Source organism: Macrobrachium rosenbergii, chromosome 41 (assembly GCF_040412425.1).
Source record: "Macrobrachium rosenbergii isolate ZJJX-2024 chromosome 41, ASM4041242v1, whole genome shotgun sequence".
Lineage (NCBI taxonomy): Eukaryota > Metazoa > Arthropoda > Malacostraca > Decapoda > Palaemonidae > Macrobrachium > Macrobrachium rosenbergii.
This window is the reverse complement of record NC_089781.1, coordinates 25,047,881-25,065,380: the sequence shown is the minus strand read 5'-3', so window position 1 is coordinate 25,065,380 and position 17,500 is coordinate 25,047,881. Positions and strand designations below refer to the sequence as shown.

At 34.4% G+C, this 17,500-nt stretch overlaps 1 protein-coding gene across 1 annotated transcript in view; it reads right to left on the bottom strand.

Moving 5' to 3' along the window:
* The window catches only part of LOC136826452 (uncharacterized), a 91,919-nt gene that overhangs the window by 7,677 nt on the left and 66,742 nt on the right, over positions 1–17,500 (bottom strand). Inside the window, exons 2-5 of the mRNA XM_067083667.1 lie at positions 11,450–11,548; positions 3,644–3,855; positions 2,800–2,935; positions 1–58 (exon numbers count right to left, since the gene is read on the bottom strand). The exon at positions 1–58 is cut by the window's left edge and continues 160 nt beyond it. Of these exons, the coding sequence (XP_066939768.1) occupies positions 1–58; positions 2,800–2,935; positions 3,644–3,855; positions 11,450–11,516 (473 nt within the window). The 5' untranslated portion in view covers positions 11,517–11,548. The remainder of the gene's footprint in view (positions 59–2,799; positions 2,936–3,643; positions 3,856–11,449; positions 11,549–17,500) is intronic.

Here is a 17,500-nt window from a genome sequence, read left to right as displayed (position 1 = left end):
CGGTTGCCTATGTTGCTTTGTACTACGTTGAGGATTTTGGGACCCCACTGGGGCACCTCTTGGGAAAGAACGGAGAGGACAGTCAGTAGTTGACTAACTGGCTGTCAGTCAGTGACAAACAGTCAGTCAGTCATTGGCTAACTAGCCGTCGGTCAGTGAAAAATAGTCAATCAGTCATTGTCTGACTGGCTGTCAGTCAATAAAAAAACAGTCAGTCAGTCACTGGCAAGCTGACTGTCAGCCAGTGAAAACAGTCAGTTATTCATTGACTAACTGGCTGTCTGTCAGTGAAAAACAGTCAATCATTCATTGACTATCTGGCTGTCTGTCATTCATTGACTAACTGGCTGTCTGTCAATGAAAAACAGTCAATCATTCATTGACTAACTGGCTGTTTGTCATTCATTGACTAACTGGCTGTCTGTCAGTGAAAAACAATCAGTCAGTCATTGATTAATTGGCTGTCAGCCAAGGAAAAAGTCTGTCAGTCATTGACTGACTGGCTGCCAGGCAATTAAAAACAGTCAGTCATTAACTAACTGGATGTCGGTCAGTGAAAAACATTTACACTAATAACAGTAATTTAATCTCCTTTTTGTGTTGTGTTTGTACAAAAAGAGATTGGAGTAAATACAGTAATATTGGTTTTGCAAATTAGGAAGAATTTGTAAAGTTTTTTTTTTTCTTGCTGCAGAACCAAATGAATTTGTATCGTACACAAATTCATTGCTGTCATACCCAAAAGAAGTAAGTTTTAGTGTTTATGCTTGTCATATAACTCCTTAATCAAATATTTTGGAACCTAACCTGACCCAACTCTATATCTTGCCAATTAAAAATGAAAGCTGTCATTAAAACTTCTGGTTTCTTTACTAAACATTTTGATACTCCTGGCTCACTTAGTTTTGACCCTTGCCAAACTTTAAAATAGAATGTTTTAGTGCTTCTAGGCTTAATACTAAAATGAAACAAATACTTCTAGACTTAATACTAATCCACTACTAGAATTTCTAATCTTATTACTAATCCGTTACTCCTATTTCTGGTCTTATTACTAAAATTATATGAGTACTTCTACTCTTGATGCTATTCATTGCTAGTACTTCCATCTTATCACTAAATTGTGAGTCATACTTCTGATCTTATTACTAAACTGTTATTTACACTTCTAATCTTATTACTGAACTGTCAGTCGTAATTCGAATCTTAAACTGTTATTTGTACTTATGATCTTAACATTAAACTGTTATTTGTACTACTGATCATATTACTAAACTGTTATTTCTACTTCTGGTCTTATTACTAAACTGTTATTTGTACTTCTGGTCTTATTACTAAACTGTTATTTGTACTTATGATATTATTACTATACTGTTATTTGTGCTTCTGATATTATTATTAAACTGTTATTTGTACTTCTGATCTTATTACTAAACTGTTATTTGTACTTCTAACCTTATTACTAAACTGTTATTTGTAATTCTGATGTTATTAGTGAACTGTTATTTGTACGTCTAACCTTATTACTAAACTGTTATTTGTACTTCTGACTTTATTACTGAACTGTTATTTGTACTTATAATCTTATTACTACAATAACACAGATACTTCTAATGTTATTACTAATATGTAACCAGTACCTCTACTCTTATTACTAACTGTTATTAGTTCTAATCATATTACCAAAATTAGTCTCAAGATCTTGACTCTAATCCATTCTAATGCTTGTAATCTTATTATTAAACTGATACTCATAATCTTAGTACTAATCCATTGTAGTATATCTAATATTGTTACTAAACTGTCACTCGTACTTCTAATCTTGTTACTAAACTGGTATCCGATCTTCCAATCTTAATGGTAAAATGATACTTAATCTTAATACTAATCCATTCTAATCTGTCTAGTATTATCACTAAGCAGTTACTTGTACGTCTAATCTTATTAGTAATGCTTCTCACTCGTATGTCCAGTCTTACTAGTAATGCTTCTCACTCGTACGTCCAGTCTTACTAGTAATGCTTCTCACTCATACCTCCCGTCTTACTGGTAATGCTTCTCACTCGTACGTCCAATCTTATTAGTAATGCTTCTCACTCGTACGTCCAGTCCTATCAGTAATGCTTCTCACTCATACATCCAATCCTATTAGTAATGCTTCTCACTCGTACATCCAATCCTATTAGTAATGCTTCTCACTCGTACATCCAGTCTTACCAGTAATGCTTCTCACTCATACGTCCAGTCTTACTAGTAATGCTTCTCAGTCTTACTAGTAATGCTTCTCACTCATACGTCCAGTCTTACTAGTAATGCTTCTCACTCGTACATCCAGTCTTACTAGTAATGCTTCTCACTCATACGTCCAGTCTTACTAGTAATGCTTCTCACTCGTACGTCCAATCTTATCGGTAATGCTTCTCACTCGTACGTCCAATCCTGTCAGTAATGCTTCTCACTCATACATCCAATCTTATCATTAATGCTTCTCACTCGTACGTCCAATCCTGTCAGTAATGCTTCTCACTCGCACATCCAATCTTATCAGTAATGCTTCTCACTCGTACGTCCAATCCTATCAGTAATGCTTCTCACTCGTACATCCAATCCTATAAGTAATGCTTCTCACTCGTACGTCCAGTCTTACTAGTAATGCTTCTCACTCATACGTCTAATCCCATAAGTAATGCTTCTCATTCGTACGTCCAATCCTATTAGTAATGCTTCTCACTCGTACGCCCAGTCTTATTAGTAATGCTTCTCACTCGACGCACAAACGAACCACTGGGGCTCACTTACCGAGCACCGTCATGTTCTCCGCATAGTCGTCGGTCTCGAAGTGCGGTTTGTCTCCGACCACTTCGCAGCGGAAGGTCCCCGAGGTGTCTTTCGTCACCCCCGTCAGGACTACCGTTGCTTTATCGCTCTGTTTTTTCTGTGGGAGGAGCGAGAGGAGGAGGAGGAGGAGCAGGAGGACGAGGAGGAGGAGCAGGAGGGAGAGGGGAGAGAGAGAAAGGTTTGGAATTTAATGTCCTTTTCGGTGATGCTCCCAACAAAGTTGTCTGTTATTTTGCATTATATATATATATATATATATATATATATATATATATATATATATATATATATATATATATATATATATATATGTGTGTGTGTGTGTGTGTGTGTGTGTGTGTATTTATGTATGTATGTATGTATGTATGTATGTATGTATGTGTGTGTGTGTGTTTGTGTCTATGTACGTCTCATTGTATTTATATTTTGGTGCATTTAGGATTAGGAAGTATTGTATATCTTTATATATATATATATATATATATATATATATATATATATATATATATATATATATATATATATATATATATATATATATATATATATATATATATATATATATATATATATATATATATATATATATATATAGCTGTCAAATAAACAGTGTAAATGTTATGATCCAAACTGGAAAAGCAGAATGCTACAAAAACTCAAAGGTCATACTTCAAACAGGTTAATTTGTATTGAGCTTAGGATAAGGACCTCATAATCCTGAATGATTTTCAAATACAACAAGTAACACATAACCCTATTATAGCAAGATGCACAAAGAGAGAAAAAAGGAAAAAAGCTGACTCACATCTACATTAAGATTTGGCAGTGGGTATACCCGAACAGGGGGCACTTTGCCCGGCATGTATTCGTAGAACTGGTCGACACCCCGGTACCACTTGAGGGAGTAGAGGGGATCGTCGCGGTCCTTCCTCTGGTCGTAGCTGCACATGAGCTTGACCGTCGACCCCGAGGTCACGACTGACGGAACTCCAATGCCCGAGACCCTCAGACCTTGACCTTTGAAGGGAAGTAAAAGAAAATGGGAAATGTACGTGATTTAACCTCAGAGCTTGACCTGTGAATTAAAGAAAATAGGGGAAATATACGTGATTTAGCCTTGACCTTTGAAGGGAAGTGAAAGAAAATGGGAAATGTACGTGATTTAAGCTCAGAGCTTGACCTGTGAAGGAAAGAAAATAGGGAAAATATACGTGATTTAGCCTCAGACCCTGACCTTTGAAGGGAAGTAAAATAAAATGGGGAATGTAAGTGATTTAACCTCAGACCTTGACCTGTGAAGGAAAGAAAATAGGGAAAATATACGTGATTTAGCCTCAGACCCTGACCTTTGAAGGAAAGTAAAAAAAAAATGGGAAATGTATGTGATTTAACCTCAGACCTTGACCTGTGAAGGAAAGAGAATAGGCAAAATATACGTGATTTAGCCTCCGACCTTGACCTTTGAAGGAAAGTAAAAAAAAAAATGGGAAATGTATGTGATTTAACTTCAGAGCTTGACCTGTGAAGGAAAGAAAATAGGGAAAATATACGTGATTTAGCCTCAGACCTTGACCTTTGAACAGGAGTAAAAGAAAATGGGATATGTACGTGAATTTCGTAGCTTACTTGAGCCTCTATCCGCAGTTAGGTTCTTTCTTTATCTATGGTACTGATCTCCAATGTTCGAGACTTCAGACCTTGACCTTTGAACAGGAGTACAAGAAAATGGGAATATATACGTGAATTTGGTAGCTTACTTGAGCCTTCTGCCCCAAGTCCTTTCTTTATCTAAGGTATTGATTTCTTACTCCAGGAAATATTGTCCTTCCTGTTGTCAGCAAGTGTCTTTGGGATGAAGTTGCTGGCCACATGCTCTGCCTCACTAACGTTCATAGGTTTATGTGCCGATGTCGTCTGGCCTTGCCTGGCGGTTACCCATCCAAGTGCTGACCAGACCTACTACTGTTGCCTAACTTCTTTTATAAGTCTCCATTAAGCACTTCTTCCCTTTTATAAAAACAATGAACATACAGCTCCCTCATTTCTTTTTCATCATTATTGTCTGTGCATGACTTAAGTGCTAATGTCACGAAAGCTTGTCTGCTCTTGGAAGCGATTTTGCAGCACATTGCAGCGCACACACACACACACACACACACACACACACACACAAGAAGGTGAACGCATTATTAATACCTCAGTAATAGCAGGGCATGTGTAACATACACATACTATCTACTTATCTTTATATATATGTATATATAAGTAATGTGTGTATGCACGCCATACACACATAAATACATACATATATATATATATATATATATATATATATATATATATATATATATATATATATATATATGTATATATATATATATATATATATATATATATATATATATATATATATATATATATATATATATATATTATATATAATTATTATATATATAAATATACATATATATATACAGTATATATATATACATATATATGTATATATGTATGTATATATATACATGTATATATATACATATCTATATGTATATATATATATATATATATATATATATATATATATATATATATAGCAGGGGTATACTGTGTGCAATGTAGCGGACTTAACTAATTGTTTCCGGTTGACCTCCTTGGAATGGGAATGGGAATGGAATCAGAATTAATACGGCTTGGTTGTGGCAGCGTTGGTCTACACTGTAGAGAGTCAGCGAAAGGAAAAATTGAAGCTGGAAAAGTGAACAGCGAGTTTTGGTTTTTATAATAACTTGAAGAATGGCCTATGCTAGAAGTTTTTTTCCTTTATATAATAAGTTTCTTTAAGGAACCTTAACCTTGATTCACTTCATAGTCAAGTTGCTTATGGTTGGGTATAGTGCCACATGAATGTGTCATCTTCCTTTCGAGGGGTACTGGTGTTTGTGTGAAAATCTTTATAGGGAAACATTCTGATCTCTGATATGGTATGAATTATTATGCCACAAACATTTTGTGTCCACATTTGAAAGTATTCTTAGTGAGTATCATTCCATGAGTCACTTTTATGGTGGGGTATAGTGCCACGTGAATGTGTCATCTTCCTTTCGAGGGGCATGAGTGTTTGTGTGAAAATTGTTATAGGGAAACATTCTGATCTCTGATATGGTATGAATTATTATGCCACAAACATTTTGTGTCCACATTTGAAAGTATTCTTTGTGAATACCATGCCATGAGCCACTTTTATGGTGGGGTATAGTGCCATATGAATGTGTTTCTTCCTTTCGAGGGGCAAAATTTTTATAGGGAAACATTCTGATCTCTGATATATGAATTATTATGTTCATATTTTCTAAATTCTCTCTCTCTCTCTCTCTCTCTCTCTCTCTCTCTCTCTCTCTCTCTCTCTCTCTCTCTCTCTCTCTCTCTCAAGGAGGTAGGTATACAAACAAACTAAAGCATTAAATGTCATATCAACTGACGGATAAAGACTGTTTAACTATTTGATTTCAGGAAGAATAAATGTAAAAAAATGTCATAAGCATTGACGAATAAATCATCCAACCTTCTTATCATTTTATTATCAATTAATGTCTGTTTTACGTACATCTATATATATATATATATATATATATATATATATATATATATATATATATATATATATATATATATACATATATATATATATATATCCAGATAGATAACGTGTGCATGCATAACGCATACGAAGGCTTATGACTGTACACCACCACAAGCACACGCAAGCAAGCAAGCAAGCATGCGCGAGCGCGCCCTCGGATGAGTATCGCCTGATATGAACACTGATTTCGTAGCGAGGGCCGCTATATAGGATTACAGTGTCATCCTCAGCGATCAAGCAGGCACTCGAGTATGACTCCAAATTTGCAAAGGCCTTTGTTGCTTGCAGGTCTCAAGAGCCACCCGGCGGTGTATGTATTCTCGAATTCTGGGATGCTTCAGTTTTTTTTTATAGAAGGGTTTTTTGAGGTTATTAACTATAGCAGAAAATGATTCGTTACTTTCATCTTTCGTTTCATTTAGATTTGATTGGGCGGTTGTTTTAAATCACATCTTAAGGTTGGGAGTGTTATGAATTTATACTTAAGATTAGGCAGTGAATAAATTAATCCTTTAGACTGGGTTGTTCATAAATTAATCCTTAAAATTGGGTTGTTCATAAGTTCTCCTTAAAACTAGATTGCTCATAAATTAATCCTTAAGACTAGATTGCTCATAAATTAATCCTTAAGACTGGGTTCTTCATAAATTAATCCTGAAGTTTGGGCTGTATATAAATTAATCCTGAAGACTGGGTTGTATATAAATTAATCCTTAAGACTAGATTGTTCATAAATTAATCCCTAAGACTGGGTTCTTCATAAATTAATCCTTAAATTGTGTTGTTCATGAATTAATCAATTAAGCAGTTTTGCATTTATCTTTATTCAAGGGGGTTTTACTCCGTTGATTTAGTAAATAATTTATTTTAAATAAATATATATATATATTTATTTTATATATATATATATATATATATATATATATATATATATATATATATATATATATATATATATATATATATCATTTATGAAACTGAGACCTAATAAATAGGTTGTTACTGCTTTCTTTTGTCAAATTAGCCAATTAATTATTTTTTTTTCATTAGCCTGTTTTCATTGTCAGATTTCTTTGTGAATTTAGGCTGTTTCTGGGAATTGATATTTTTTGAACTGACGATTTATTAAGAAACTATTGGTTTCTTCACTTGCCTGGATAATGAAATTTGTGTAATATATATATATTTTTATATATATATATATATATATATATATATATATATATATACATATGTAATATATATATATTATATATTATATATACAGTATATGTATTCATGTATATGTACATATTCCTCAACGTTGATGACAGCACCTAGATCATTTATTGCCAGTTAGGAAGGGGTGAACTTTTCTTCAGCATTTAGTGCTGGCATAAGTTTATGGTAAATCTCCAGTTCAGTGCTTAAGCTGGAAGAATACTTCTGTAATACAGTTGTTATATTTACCACTTGACCACAAAGAAGCTTCTAAGTCTCTTTCCCCTCGTACTTACACAAATCTGTCGAATTCAGGCTTAGTAACTGGAGCTGGAATAGACCCATCCTGAACGTCTTAACACGGTGTTTAAGCCTTTATTGCTTTTTAGGTTTGTTTATATATATATATATATATATATATATATATATATATATATATATATATATATATATATAATACACGTTGCGATGCGGAGTTTGGCTCTATCCCAGCTCCAGTAGCTATACCTGAAACTGACAGATACATCAATGTTCGAGTGGGAATAGACCTATATTTCTTCTTCTTGGGCAAATGGTTAGCATTAACCCCCTGGGAACATCGGGTTCGGGTTCGAATTCGGTCACAGGCGTCAGAATTCTTTCATTTGTTTCTCCATTTGGATCTAAGGCTCTATAGTGATGGGTAAAATTGTTTTGATGACGAGTCATCAACGTTGAACAAAATAATTAGAAACTCAACGAGTATTTGTAGCACCGAGTAAATTACCGTACAAATGTAGATGGATGTGAATTATATATATATATATATATATATATATATATGATTATATATATATATATATATATATATATATTTGTGTGTGGTTGTCATTTATTTCTACGCCAGCAAGTTAACATGAACCTTCATGAATGTCTAGGCCTACATCCTGTTATCGTTTAATGATCTGAAAGACTTGGAAGGCCATTGAAATTTTCCCTGGAGGTATCAATTTATAGTCGCACCATTTTGACAGATTTAACGGATTTTTTTTTTAAACATACATAAAAGTATGAAAATTTATGTTATAATGTTTACTTATTGCATGGATATGCTGACCAAAGCTAAACACATGATTTAGAAAGGTTCATCAAATGTAGCGAGATTTGCTGGATGATAGTATTGCCATTTGCCAAAGATGGTGGTTGTTCAGCATCTTAAATGAAATACTGGGAAGTGTTTCGCCTCAATTGCATTAGGATAAAAATATCCTATTGTAACGGGTTAAATTAATTATCATGCGTGTTCAGCTGGTTCTTATAAATGTTATAGTGGCCTAATTGCTGTGCTTCCTTGAAAGCTATGCTGTAAATTCTAAATGCATGGCTCTAATATGTTGATTTCTCTGGAACATGCGAGTAAATGCGCAAGAGCAGTGCTGAAATATGCTGATTGCTCTAGGGCTGTGCTGTAGCGAGCAACGGTTGGTAGAGTAAAATTTTGGAGTAAAATTGTTTTGCTTATCACAGTACTGTACTTCCTTGCATTATTTTAAGATTAAATTTCCACTTTTTAATTTATACCAGGTACCATTCTCATGTGAGAAGTTAATCGACAATGAAAATGTGCAATTTGAAGTTTTAGATCAGGTCGTGTAACAACTTCATAAGAATATATCATAATTTACAAAACTGCAATTTCCAGCATGGTGGATTTGCTTATTGAATATGAAGAGCCTGCTGGAGGATCAATGGGTGACAGTCATTTCCTCGTCTTTGATAAAATAATCTCACTAAATTACCTTTACCTACGATAATTCGTCAAACCGAAGTCTTTTCCTTTTTTTATTTTATTCAATTTATAATATTCCTTTGGATACAAGTCTGTTATTTACGAGCATCGCTTATTCAGGTGAATTATTGCATAAAATTTTACAGAGCCATAATATTTAACGTAAAGAAAATCATGACAAGATGTACCAGTAACGAGATTTGTAACGAAGTTTGTAAAAGTCGCCAAACGTATTTTTGCGATACATTGTATTGCAATATAACCCCTCATCACAAGTAAGGAACTGGATATGTACGAAGAATTTATGCTTGTCCAAAATGTAGAAAGCGAGAGTTTCACTTCACCATTAAACGGCAATAAATGATTTCGAGGGTGTCTGTCAATGATGTAGAGTTATAATGGGTATTTACCCTAGAATTTTAGGTGACTACTATATATATATATATATATATATATATATATATATATATATATATATATATATATATATATATATATATATATATATATATATATATATATGTGTGTGTGTGTGTGTATATGTATACGGTGTTGAAACATTTTACAATCGCCTCTTTTCTTATTTGTTTGTCTTATTCATTTGTTTCTGGGTTATGTAGTTCACACAGCATCTCTCAAAGTGCCTATGCCAACTTTATTCTTCAGGGCTCCTCGAAAATCACGGTCACAACATTGTTACAGATTTAGTGGGATCTTTGAAGCTTGCATAAAAATAATGAAGAGTTCCTTTGAGTTGTCTCGCGTCTGCATGAATGAATATGCTTGCGAAAGTTAAACTCACATGTTGTAGGAAGCTTCTTGTAATGCGATTTCATTTCCCAGAGGTGTTTGTTTGGAATCTTGAAGGCATCACTAAGAAGTGCCCATGTTGATTGCATTAGGATAATATCTTTTCGTAATGGCTTAGAGCCTACTGGTCATACGTGCTCAACTGTTTCCTTGCAGTATTGCAATGACCTCATGGTGCTGCTTCTCCGAAAGCGATGCCGTAAGTACCAGCGCCCTTTTTAATATGTTGATTTCTCTTAGACTGTACAGCAAATTCCCAAGGGCAGTGCTGAAATATGCTGGTTGTTCGAGGACTGTGCTGTAGTTGGTGGATAGGTTGAATGCTTGGAAACGTGTCATTAAACGGTTGGAATAAAATTGTTTTGGGTATGCAGTAGTGTACTTCCTCGTGTTATTTAAAGATTGTATTTTCACTTTATACTTTATATCAAATGGTATTCTCTTGGAAGAAGTAAAACGACAATAAAAACGTTAAATTTTGGAATAAAATTGTTATGCGTATCGCAATAGTGTACTTCCTCGTGTTATTTAAATATTGTATTTTCACTTTATAATTTATATCAAATGGTATTCTCTTGGAAGAAGTAAAACAACAATAAAAACGTTAAATTTTGGATTTAAATTCTTTCATTTTAGTTTGTGGTCAGTTATTTTAACTGTGTGAGGTCAGGTCGTGTTGCAACTTCCTAAGAAAATATCTTAGTTTAAATAATTGCACCTTCCAGCGAGGTGAATTTATATATTGCACAACGAAAGCCTCTGACCAGCTTGATACTGCAGGAGTCCCAAGTAGGTGACGTCTTCGTTGTGACAGCCTCCAATTCGAAATGAAATTTTACATATTTTTGGCACCTATAATATTTAATGTAGACAAAATCATAACTCTGTCGCTGTTTGAAAAAGTATCATTCATGAGATTTTGTCGCCTTGAAAATATTTTTGTGATACATTGTATTACGATATTCCTATAAACGTAATTGTGAATTTGTGATATTTACGACAGAGCAATTATGCTAGTTAAGAGATTCTGCCCTAGAAAATTGAATAAAATATACCTCTCCCGTACGGTTAATAAATCACCTTGACGGTCATCATCAACGTTCATGATTGATGTGGGATCCGAAGACTATGTAAATACACATTGCTTGATTATTTAAAGGCACCTTAGACTTACTTGGAGGAAATGTACTCACCCAAAGTCGAGAGGCTCATCAGCACCGCTAAAAGGAGCGTTGTTTCCCCGTTAGAGAGCTGTTTCATCGTGGTGTTTCTCAGCCTGCCACGATGTCGTCCTTGATAGCGGGAGAAAAAATGTTTCAATCAGTTACTGATATTAAATGGTGGTCAGTTTTATAAGAATTAGAGTGATGGTAGGAAGGAAGTTGATAAATACATACATTTGTTGGGTGTCGGTTACCTGCGTTAGATAAAAAGGTGGGACGAGTTTTCCACGAAAATCATGAATAGTAATGTATAATAAATGATGCCTGCTGGAAGGACCAAATGATGCGTGGTAATAGGGTCTACAAAAATAACCAACGGATAATGCTGATGATTATATATATATATATATATATATATATATATATATATATATATATATATATATATATATATATATATATATATAATGTTCTCACATTAACCCTACACTTGCAAGTTTTGGCAAGTTTCTTTAAACTTAAGTTGTTTCCGATTCTTGAAATTTTCAGGAATCCCAATTTTTATTTTGGTTTTTTTAAATTTTTTCATATATAAGGACACAAGTCATCCCATTCCATCGGCCTCCCAGGTAGAGAGACTTCACGAAGACTGGTAAATGAGCTGCTTTATTTTAACGAAGGGAACAGAAACTTGTTTGAATAAAATAAAAAAAAATAAAGTAGATAAAATCCGAATATAAAGGATTCTGAGGAAGGTCTGAATTTTAAAAAATCCACAAGATGAACTGAATAATGGATGAGGGAAGGGGGATTAAGTGACGACTAATTAGAGCAACGGAAAAGAAGAGACGATGGAGAGGAACAAAGAAGAATGCGAAAAAGAGAAAAAAAGGGGGGAAGATTAAAAAAAATAATGACTTAATCATATGCAAACGATTTATTTTCCCTCAATTACCCTAAAAGACAACAAGACGACATATGTTTATTCTCTCAGCTGTCGAAGCATTGCTTGTATCTCTTACGTATCCCCATTAAGCGTTAGATGTATCTTTATGTGTTCTTATCGAAGAGTTTGATGTATCTTTCTATGTATCCTTGTTCAGGCTTTAATGTATCTTTTTTATGTATTCTTATTAAGGAGTTTCATGTGTCTTTTTATGCATTCTTATCAAGGGGTTTCATGTATCGTTTTTATGTATTCTCATCAAGGAGTTTCATGTATCTTTTTACGTATGCTTATCAAGGAGTTTAATGCACCTTTTCATGCATTCTTATCAAGGAGTTTAATGTATCTTTCTATGCGTCCTTATTCAGGCTTTGAAAAAAATCCCAACGGGCTTGTACTAAACACGCCGCCAAGGTGGATACATACCGGGTTAACAAAAAAAATCCCCAACGGACTTGTACTAGACACGCCTCAAAGGTGGATACATACCGGGTTAACAAAAAAAAATCCCCAACGGACTTGTACTAGACACACCTCAAAGGTGGATACATACCGGGTTAAAAAAAAAAATTCCCCAACGGGCTTGTACTAAACACGCCGCAAAGGTACTCTTATCAAGGAATTTCATGTATCTTTTTATGTATTCTTATCAAGGAGTTTCATGCATCTTTTTTATGTATTCTTATCAGAGTTTCATGTATCGTTTTTATGTATTATTATCAAGGAGTTTTATGTATCTTTTTTATGTATTCTTATCAAGGAGTTTCGTGTATCTTTTTCTGTATTCTTATCAAGGGGTTTCATGTATCTTTTTTTATGTATTCTTATCAAGGAGTTTAATGTATCTTTCTGTGTATCCTTATTCAGGCTTTAATGTATCTTTTTATGTATTCGTATCAAGGAGTTTAATGTATCTTTTTATGTATCCCTATGCAGGCTTTAAAAATAATCCCCAACGGCCTTTTACCAAACACGCTGCAAAGGTGGATACATACCGGGTTAACAAAAAAAATCCGCAACGGGCTGGTACTAAACACGCCTCAAAGGTGGATACATACCGGGTTAACAAAAATCTCATACGGGTTTGTACTAAACACGCCTCAAAGGTGGATACATATCGGGTTAACAAAAATCCCCAACGGGCTTTTTTTTCCAAACACGCCGTAAAGGTGGATACTACAGGGTTAAAAAAATCCCCAACGGGTTGTACTAAACACGCCTCAAAGGTGGATACATACCGGGTTAACAAAATCCCCAACGGGCTTGTACCAAACACGCCGTAAAGGTGGATACTTTCAGGGTTAAAAAATCCCTCCCGGGATTGTACTAAACACGCCTCAAAGGTGGATACATACCGGGTTAACAAAAATCCCCAACGGGCTTGTACCAAACACGCCGTAAAGGTGGATACTTACAGGGTTAAAAAAAATCCCCAACGGGATTGTACTAAACACGCCTCAAAGGTGGATACATACCGGGTTTAAAACTCTTGGTGTCACTATCTAGGAAAGATCCAATGCATCTCCTATGTATCCATTTAGTAAGGCATTTTCTGTCGTACCCAGCGAGGAAGATACGTCACAAAGCAAAACAAAAACAAAAAAACTAAGCAAATCATTAGTTAACTCCTATGACAAGCAACTAGCTCGTCAGTGATGAAAAAAAAACTCGACCTCGCTTACCGAAGCCTGGACGGTATTTGTGTGATACTCGACTTGAAAAGGAAAAAAAATGGCGTTCACTTAGATCTACTTTGTCATTTCCATCGCGAGACGTTAACGAGGTAATTATGATCTCATTATATGCTCCTTTGATGGGTGAATTATCATTGTTTCTACGATCTCATTATATGCTCTTTTGATGAATAAGTTTTTTTTTCTTAGGACTTTTTTTTTTTACTGACGGTATTGGTTTTAAAGGTTTAATTTTCCAATTTTTGTGTGTGTTTTTTTATATGGGCTGTGATCCACCGTAGTCGACTTGTCACCTGGTACATGATTTGCTGCTTTAGGTGGTTTTTCAGGGAACGGAGACAAAGGCGTTTCTCTCCAAGGGGATCGATATCAGGTCCCTTGCTGGATAAACAAGGTTGTCGAATATTATATATATATGTGTATATATATATATATATATATATATATATATATATATATATATATATATATATATATATATATAGAGCTCCCTTTATTAGATGGAAATCTGTTGACAAAATATTTTATTGTTATGTTTATATGTTTATATATATATATATATATATATATATATATATATATATATATATATACATATATATATAGTTTGCCGATGCTTTCTGTTTACAAAACTTTGAATCAGTCAATACTTCCTCTTTTCTTCTCTTCAGGCAAGCTTCATAGAAATAATTAAAAATTATTCACAATTCTTTCCAATTATTTTTTCCTGAAGATGCCACCGAGAAGTGGGGGAAACGGTCCACCGACTAGAAAAAGAAAAAGTAAATGAATAGAATCTTGAATAATTTTTCCTTAATTCTGAGCAGCTTGCCTGAAGAGCAAAAGAAGAAATACTCACTGATTCAAAGTCTTGATGAAAAGAAAGTATCGGCAAACAATGCCATTAACTACAATAGAAATTGCATAATATATATATATATATATATATATATATATATATATATATATATATATATATATATATATATATATATATATATCACAGACATTGCTATTAACTTCAATAGAAACTGCTAAGAGAGAATGTATATATATATATATATATATATATATATATATATATATATATATATATATATATATATATATATATATATATATATATATATATATATATATATATATATATATATATATATATATATGTGTGTGTGTGTGTGTGTGTGTGTATTTGAATAAAAATAATTTATATTGAGAAGAAACAGTAAGTCGATAGGCCTAGTACCACTCCGTCGTTTCTCTTTCCTTCGTGACATATGCCTTTCTTTATATTTTCATCACGTTCCATATTTTCGAGGTTCAGTTATTTATATATATATATATATATATATATATATATATATATATATATATATATATATATATATATATATATATATATATGGACCCCCTAAGGACTTGTTGGGCGTAACAGTGGATCTGAAACGAGTGCTTGACATCTCCTAATTGCTCAGTATTAGTTTTCACAAATTTAATGAAAAGGTAAAGGACAAGAGGAGACGTGTATGCTCTTTCGTGGGACGAGGAAAGACGTCTCAATCAGTGGAAGCTGTTGAGATAAATTACTTGTGTAATAGAGGATTAGGAAGACGAAGAAATTGATATTACAATGGTGTGGGAGATAGAGGTGGTTGAACAATCTCTAGACCTAGGATGGTGCCTTCATGTGCTGTTGATTTGCTCTCTGTTTTAGATACGTGAAGCAGAAGGTGATGTTTAAGGCTTTCTTCCCAGTTGGTTGGGCTGAGTCCAGAGGTCTATGACAAGCCTTTTGTATCTACCTTACCACACTTATGGGTCGCCATTTGACTAGGACCTGCACTGGCTTCAGGTTAGCTTAATCTAAAGCAACCCAAATCGTGGCGGATTTGCGCTTAAAGGCTCATTCTTGATTCGGCAGTCATGGGATGAAAATGGCATTGACTTTAACTACATTTATGTTCATAAATTCAGTTTATATTACTAATTTATATTGAGATTGATCAATTGAATTGTAAATGTCCGTAACCCTTTGTACGTTATTTCAAGTGGCTTAGATACAGTCCCGAAAACCGGACGACGAGAAATTTATGAAGTCGAGGTCACAGTGGATGTATTCGGACGAAGACGAGGGAAGGCAAGCTAATAATGAACGAGGATTTGGTCATTCCCTTTCGGAATGGCGTAATTTAGCCCCATGAACCTGCCTCTTATTTCTCGCACTTTCCTCGTAAAATGGGCATCCCCATGTTGCCATATGAGTGAGGAAAATAGTCGGAAAAAATTTCACTTGTAAAATTGGACTCTAAAAAGGAATATATGTTCGAGCGGGGAAGTGAAACTAATAGTTCTAATGGCGTTTCGATACGCATCGACACCCGGGCTTCGATCAGTGCGTATTGCAAGCGCGCTTTATTCCCCTCCGCGATGCTCTTCCGGAAATGTCAGGAGTTTTCGCTGTTGCTTGGGATCTCTCTCTCTCTCTCTCTCTCTCTCTCTCTCTCTCTCTCTCTCTCTCTCTCTCTCTCTCTCATCCACTCGAACAGCACATTTGCGAGAGCTAGATGGTGTCAGGGCGGAAAATTGTGTTCTTGACTCTGCTGACGTAGTATACCATCTGTTGATGGTGGGTTCAAGTCTAGGCCGAGTCACATATCTCTTTTTTTTTTTTGTTGAATATAAAGAAGAATGTTTAAAAATATATAATGTGCGCAGGATGTTGGTTTGATTTGAAAATACTGAGGAAACTGATCCATCCACGAAGAACTCTCTCTGTTTGTTGGGAGACAAACCACCCAGCAACCTTTCCTAACCTTTCCTTACTCCTATCAAAGAGAGAGATGGTCCTTTGCAAATGGATTCGTTCCCGCAATATTTTCAAATCAACAAACATTGTGTGTGCTCTTTAAACATTTTTTATCAGCGTTTTTGTTTTATATAGGACGAAAAGAAACGTGCCTCGGCCTAGACATGAACCCACCATCAACAGATGATGCCGAGGACTCATTTTTCTCCTGGAAGATAGGCAACGACCGAATTGACTTTCTTTATTCATTTTTCTCATTTTTTTATTTCTTCTTCGTTCGTCATTGTTTTTCTTCGGCATTTCTCCGTATCTTGTTCCCTCTTTTAACCAATTTCTTCCTTTTTTTCTCTTGTGGCTTTTCGCATTCTTTCTTTCGTTTTCCTATATTTATCGTCTCCATTCCAGTTTCTTAAACCTTTTTCCTCTTTTTCCTTATCATTCTCTCATTTTAACCCTTCCTGCTTTCACTCATGTTTTTTCTTTATTTTCTTCCTGCTCTTTTATCACACTGTCCTTTCTTCTTATACTGCGCTTCTCCATCATCTTCCACTCTTCTCTCCTTTATTGTCTTATCAACATTTCTTCTCTCTCTCTCTCTCTCTCTCTCTCTCTCTCTCTCTCTCTCTCTCTCTTTT